The sequence below is a fragment of the Ambystoma mexicanum genome, chromosome 2q (genome assembly GCF_040938575.1).
Source record: "Ambystoma mexicanum isolate Mex_15411 chromosome 2q, UKY_AmexF1_1, whole genome shotgun sequence".
Lineage (NCBI taxonomy): Eukaryota > Metazoa > Chordata > Amphibia > Caudata > Ambystomatidae > Ambystoma > Ambystoma mexicanum.
Window position 1 is genome coordinate 56180207 of NC_090924.1, and position 7424 is coordinate 56187630.

General features: G+C 48.9%; 1 protein-coding gene across 1 annotated transcript in view; it reads right to left on the reverse strand.

Moving 5' to 3' along the window:
* Positions 1-672, reverse strand: part of LOC138569129 (enoyl-CoA delta isomerase 1, mitochondrial-like) — a 216450-nt gene extending 215778 nt beyond the window's left edge. The window contains exon 1 of the mRNA XM_069646813.1: positions 492-672. Coding sequence (XP_069502914.1) covers positions 492-540 — 49 coding nt within the window. The 5' untranslated portion in view covers positions 541-672. The remainder of the gene's footprint in view (positions 1-491) is intronic.
* Positions 673-7424: the final 6752 nt, after the last annotated feature.

Here is a 7424-nt window from a genome sequence, read left to right on the forward strand (position 1 = left end):
ACTCAATTCCAAAGTTCCAACTCTCAAGGTTCCCAGTAACATGCGAAAGCCATCCATCCATACGTTCAATTTTCTTGGAATTTGAAGTTTTTTTCCATTTTAAATGTAGGACTACAAGAATCAAAAACGAGAGTGCATGGATTTCTCACGCACTGAACTGTGAAACGCGTGATCTCTGCATAAGGACTGTATTGAAAATTGGTGGAACCTTGGTGTAACGTGTTCCCTATGGCTGGGTAGAAACCCTGGAAGTTACTATATTCCCGAAGTGTGTCGCCCTCCAGTCCGTTTTTGATCAGTGGGGGTGAATGGCGAAAGTGGGAGGAGAGTAGCGACCTTAGATGGAGAAATAAAAACACCAGCCCACGTCATGTGCCGCCTCACCCAACGGGTGACACAAGATCTGCTGAGGAGAAAAACGAATAAAAAGGGAGAGAACAAAAACAGTCACACGCACGTACCAATGGAGACAGAGAGGGTGACGGACGTACCTGTCTTGAGATTTGACACCGAACCCCTCAGGAGAGCGAGAGCCGCCATGTTGGCAAATGAGGAGTGGAGGCGAAGCACACGAACAGCAGTCGATGGGAGGGTCAACAGCCGGGGGAGGGACTAGAGGGGAAGCGTAGAGCGCGAAAGGGGCGGGAAGTTTAGGGGTTAGAAGGAAAGTTTGAAGGTGGCAGGCGTAACGACCTACACTACTAATACACCGGCTGTACTCACTACTGCTATGTTTGTCACGACTTGTACGTGTGTAAACAGAGCTCGTCCGTTCCCCCATGTACAGACATGCCAATATTCTGGAGCCCCTGAGAGGGAGATGTCACCACAACAATCGGCAAAATATATTTCCCCCATGTATTTATTGTTCACATGTTAGACACTTGTAAAGAAAGCACATACTGTTTCAAAGCGCCCCCATGGCAACAGGGAGGGGATGATAGACATTGTAATTACAACAATGTTAAATAATTAAATAAAAACAAAATAAGAGACAATGGGGAGGGGAAGACCATACATGCCAACATTCTGACACGCTTGGGAGGGAGATTTCTACAGAGAAATCGGTGGGGGTGGGGGGCAACAATTTCCTATAGGAATGCAGTGGGGAAATAATTATTTTAGACGGGAGAACGTGAAAAATTGCAGTATTTTTCACAAAAAAATAAGGAGTCTCCTGCCTAAATCGGGAGGGTTGGCATGTATGGAAGACAAACCTACTATGCCTTGTGAGGGTTCTGAACGTGCAAGTGCAGAGGGAAGAGAGGGGGGTATGGGATGGGTGCTGTGGTGCTCATGTAAAGCAGCAGGTGAAGTGCTATGAAGAAAGGTAAGTGCAACCTCCAGTGGTGGAGGGTGAGCCGAAGCAAGTGCAGAGGAGAGCCAGCAGCTGGGATGATAAGATGTGGGAGGTCAGGGCCCTGAGGATACATAAGGGCCCTGCACACCAGTCAAGCTACTATGCGATTAGCAGAGGAGAGAAGGATTGAAGGAAGAGGTAAAGAGGAAGGTCTTGAGGCTTTTCTAGAACTTAAGGAGGTCCTACTCAAGACAAAGAGGGAGGGGGATGCTGTTCCAAAGAAGGGAGCCCGCTGAGGAAAGCGACGACCACCTGCTCTCTGTTTAGAAAACCGCTTCACACGCAAGGAGTTGGTGCCAGAGTACCAGGTGTCTAGAGGTGGAGTATTTGGTCAGAAAGAGTTGCAGACAGAGTGGTCCCGGCCCCAGACAGCCTTGTGGATGATGCAGAGGGATTTGAATTTAATCTGTGCTGCGATCGGGAGCCAGTGAACACTTTGTAGGTCAGGAGGGATGCAGTACCTGGGCATGAGGCCAAGGATAAGTCTTTCTGCCCTAGTCTGGATTAGCTGGAGGGGGTCACAGAGTGCACACAGTTTGATTAAGGAGGAGGCTATTGCAATAGTCAAGTCTAGAGAGAGCCAGAGTACGGGTAACATTGAGTCTCTGGGGGAAGGTGAGGAAAAGTAGAATTGCTTTCAGAAGGAAAAGCTGAAAGTGGGACTTCTTGGCATGTCCTGAGTATGAGGGAGAAAGGAGAGAGAGGAGTCAAAGATGACTCAGAGGTTTGTGGCTTCCGAAGAGGGAGCCGGGGGAGAGCACATGGAAGGCGGCCAGAGTGAAGGGAAGAAGTCGGGTGCCAGGGTCCCAGTAGGGGGGATCTCTATTTTGCTGGCATTGAGGCAAAGATCATTAGAAGTACTGGAGGTTGAGAGGCAGTCAGGGATGAAAGAGGGTGCAAGGGCGTCTGTAGGAAATTTGAAGAAGAGTTGCGTGTTGTCAGCATAGCACTGGAAGTTGGGAAATAAGGTGGAAATGGGGCGTGCCAGCAGAGTAAGGTAGGTGTTAAAGAGCCAAGGCGAAAGAATGGAGCCCTGGGGGACACCACAGGTGGAGGAGGAAGTAGGGAAAGAGAAGGTGCCAAGCATGACTTTGGAAGCACGGTCCGTTAGGAAGGAGGTAAGACAGTCTAGTGCCCGCTCTGAGATACCAAGCATGTCATGGAGCCTTTTTATGAGGATGGAGTGGTTCACTGTGTCAAATGCAGAAGAGAGATCAAGGAAGACGAATCAAGGGGTGCGAGCAGTCCTTCACGGGTGTTCAGAAAAGCAGTTTCCCTGCCTTTGGCTGCTCGGATTCCAGACTGATGGTCGTGAAGACCGCCAACAAGTTCAGTGTGAGAGTTAAGTTGGGGTAGGGCCAACTTCTCAAGCAGTTTCCCCAGGAAAGGGGTGATGGAGATGGGCCGATAGTTGGCAGGGCAGGAAGAGTCTGCCGGCGTTTCTTTTAAGGAGGGGGCGCACAAGGAGTGCTTGAGGGAGGATGGAAAAGAAACGGTAGCAAAGGAGTGGTTACAAAGATCAGTGAGAGCAGGGGCGAGAGAGGACATGTTGTCCTTGATGGTTCTGGATGAGCAAGGGGCAACCTGTTAGGAAGAGATCTTCATGGAGTTGACAACTCTGGTGGCTTCTTCTGGAGAGACAGAAGCAAAGGAGGAAAAGTAGGAGGGTGAATGGTTAGGGGAAGAAAGGGGGACAGGGATGGGTTGGAAGAGTGCGTGACAAGGCTGTTCATTATGTCCTGGGTTTTGGAGGTGAAGTGAGTGTTGCGTGCATTGCAAAGGGCCTGGGAAGGAGTAGGGGCAGAGGGTACTGCGAACGGGTTGGCAAGTTCCCTGCAGATTTTGAAGAGTTCAGCCGTGTTGTTGGAAGCACCAGATAAGGTGTTACGCTTTGAGGCAGGTTTCAGGCGGGTCCTCATGACTGGGGCAAGGATGTCAAGGGTGTTGGTAATGGAAAGATAGAGGTTGCTGAGAGCAGATTCAGAGGTAGAGACTGAGTTGGGTGGGCAAGGGGGAATGAAGGTGGAAGTGAAGGCAGCAGCTGACACTCGTTCCATCTGATGGATGTTTGTGAACAAGGTTGACAGGGCTTTTGGAGGAGTTGTCACAGGGCCATAGGGACCCAGGTGGGAGGAGAGAAGAGAGTGGTCAGACCAAGAGCGAGGCGTGACTAGAGGAGATGAGAGTGGGAGGTCAAATGGATGATGGCATCCAGCGTGTGTCTGGAAGAGTGGGTTGGACCAGAAAGAAGAATGGATAGGGATAGGGAGGTGTAAAGATCAATGAAGAGGGTGGATGCTGTGCAATGGAGTCTATTGGATGGTAAAGTCACCCAGGAGTAGCAGGTTGGAGGTGGGAGAGATAAGGAGGAACAAAAATCAGCCCACTCAGAGAGAAACAGAGAGGAAGCATCTGGAGGCTGGTAAATGGTAGCAATGGTCAGGGTGGAAGGGAAACAGATGACAAATGTGCATAGTAGGCTCTCAAAGGACGAGTAAAGCTGAGTGGGTAGGATGGAAGAAGGAATCCACTAAGGGAAGATTAAGGCAACCCCACCGCCAGCCTGGTGAGGTTGAGGCTTGGAGGTGAACTTAAACAGTCAGGTAAGAGCGAGTCAAAGGAAGTGACTGAGCTGGCATTGAACCAAGTCTCAGTGAGAGCGAGTATGTAAAGGTCAGTGTCTGCAAGGAGAAAGCAGATTCCAGCAGAGTGTTGTTGGCTGAGCGTGCGTTGAGGGTCGCCAGGTGGAGACGATCGCTGCTTTTGAAAGTTTTTGAGGTGGAGTACAGGGGCGTGGTCCTTCAGTCAGAAGTAACCAAGAAGGGGGAAGTATGGGGAGAAGCAGGAGAAGGAAGGAAGTTGATGAGAGACGGCAGGATCCGGTCAAAGAGAAGGAGGTTGGCCTGAGGATCTTGAACTACGATTAACGCCATGAAGTAGGCATTAATGCAGCAGCGAGATGAGAAGAAGCCCACCAAGAGGACTTCCCACTTGGTGCCACCATTAATGGTAGTGGAAGAGTAAGGGGAGAGAGTAGAGTTGAGATGAGAAGTCTGTAGGTCTGGAGATGGGACAGAGAAGAGAATATCAGTGAAGATTTCGCTGGAGGATGCACTGATATAGGTATCTGCAATTGGGAGACCAGGGTTTGCAGCAAGGATGTCTTTTTTATGCTTTTTCCGGCCAGATTTTGTGAGAGAGAGTGGATAGGTTATAGTGTAGCAGTTGGAGTAGATTGGAGAGATGGAGAGGGAGGGGGGTGTTGCAGTGCACTGTTCTGACCTTAACTCACAGGCAGCCAAGTGGATGTTAAGAGTAACGGTTACAAAGTATTGCAGGATGTGAGCACACCTAAATTTGATTTTTAAAACAGACATAAAACAATGCAGGATGTGAGCGCACACCTTAGTTTGATTTGCAAAAACAATGCAGGATATGAGCACACCTAAATTCAATGTTTAAACTAACAGACACAAAACAATGCAGGATATGAGCACACCTTAATTTGATTTTTAAACTAACAGACACAAATCAATGCAGAATGTGAGCACAGCTAAATTCGATCTGCAAAAATAATCTAGGAAGTGAGCACACCTAAATTCGATTTGCAAAAACAATACAGGATGTGAGTACACCTAAATTCGATTATTAAACTAACAGATACAACCAGTGCAGGATGTGAGCACACCCAAAATAGGATTGCATTGGGATTGTAATTATTTTAGGTGAGACACAGTAAAAAATAGCCTGATTTTTCAATTAAAATTCAGTAGTCTACCTCCTAATCGGGAGGATTGGCATGTATGCATGTAATGTGAGAAAATAATCTACTCGTTTTTTTCTTGGAATTGTGGCACTTGGGAATTTACCCGAATTTCAAATGGGAAATAAATCTACAAGACCCAGAATTACAAGGAAAAACCAATGTAGACGACTTCCTGTTTGCAGTGGGAAAATTGAGAGCTCTGCCATAAGTCATGCTAATAAAGTATTATTGTACGAGCATGTTATGTTGACCACACCACGCTTATGTGATGACGTGGAATAAACACTGCAACGTTCTTTGAGAAGGATGGGCAGTCACGGGAAAGTTATGATCAAGTGAGACATGTTCTTGATCGCGCTGTGATTAGTGCACGCAGAGGCCTGGCCCGGCTCCCGAGTCCTCTGTGAATGGAAGCACTATTCCAACACTGACGACGAGGCGGAAGTGATCCGCGACCCGCACAACCTAAGGCACAGCAACCATGAGGAGGACAGCACACCTTCTCCTTTTCTTTCCCCGTACCTCGGAAGGCCCGAGCAGCACGATAGGAAGCCAACACAACACAGACATCTCCACTGAATCTGTGGCCCTGGTGACTCATAAGCATATGAGCAAGGCAGACCAGCACACAACAATGGCCTCAGCACCGGAAGCACGCTGTGAGTAAAAGCGCACACTACTCAACGCAGCAGTGGGGGGGAAAGTACAGAAAAACACCACAATGCCGCCTACAAGTGGCCACCCAACCCATGAGACCATACAAAATGGCTACCACTCCAGCAACCCCTGCAAGTTTGCCGCCAAACTTCAGTCCCAACCCCACGGCACATGCTCAAGGATGCAGAGGGCACAGTGGGGTTCCCATAACCCTGTTTGACCCATACCTGGAAACATTATCAGGGGGACCCAGATGGGCACTGTGGTGACAGAAATTTAAGATGCAGAGCGATGGCATCACCACGCCTGGAAAGATGCGCTCGCACCTACTACTGTGTGTAGGTGACGACACACTAAACATCTTCAACTCACTGCCACAGGCTCCGAACACAGATGATGTATACAAATCAGCGAAAGATGCACTTACACATCATTTTATGCCCCAACTCAACCCAGACTATGAAATCTTCAATTTTTTTCACGACAGTGCAAGGCGAGGCAGAGACACTTGACTCATACCATACTTGTTTACGACGACTCGCCCTGTCATGTGAACTCGACAAGGTGGACAGAGAGATCAGACGGCAAATCATAAATGGGATGTCTTCTGAAAAGTTACGGAGGATCATAATAAGTGAAAAAGGAATTTCCCTATCGGGCATCCTAGAAAATGGCCGACAGAGGGGACTTTCACATGCTCGAGCCGCACACATGAGTGCCACTCTTCAGAGGCAACAAATACCTCCTGTCCCAATGGTAGCAGTCATCACTGATCAACTACTGCTGCGTGGAGAGGACCAAGGCCCTGTCCGCACGCCAGGGGAACAACATTGCATATCTGGATCCAACGACTGTGGGTGGTGTGGTGGGCAGTGAAACGTGAAAAAAATAACTGCCCCGCACAGGGCATCATATGAGGCGCATTTGGACGCATGGACCACTACGCCAAGATCTGCCAATTGGACAGCGCAGCCCCGCAGGTAGACCAACCCCCAGGCACAGGAAGCAAGCCAAAGCACACCACGTCCAGGTGGATAACAACTCCTCATTGTAAGATGAAGAAAGCCAGATGATGGCGATCATCACAGCACGCCAAACTAGGAAAAAATTGGGACGGTACACCTAATCTCAGCGCTGGTGCAGGGAGACCAGAAAGACAAAAGAAAGAAAAAGATGCCCCGAAGCAACATCATGGTAGGGGAGCAGGAAACCATGATGATGATTGATGTGTCCCTCAGAACCCGACATACAATGAACCCCCAACCCGAATTGAATCCCACAAACACTCAGCTCTGCGCACACTGGAGCTGGAAGCCCCTACCTGTGGTCAGACAATTCTGCACCACACGCATCAGAACTCCGGGCCGATGATAAACTTGAAAATGTACGTGGTGGACGCAGGGATCAAATGCTTGCTTAGCTGGGACTCCGCAGAAGACCTGAGCTTCATTAAATTCCTCTGTGACATCTCAAGCGCCGATGAAGTCTGCAACATCCTAGCCCAACATCACAAACTGTTTGAAAGGATCAGATGCCTCAAAGGCAGAGTGGTAAAACTGCACATCGTTCCAACCATACAGCCACAGGCAGTACGATATCAGCGGATCCCGTTTCACATGAGGGACCTGATCGCCAAGGAGC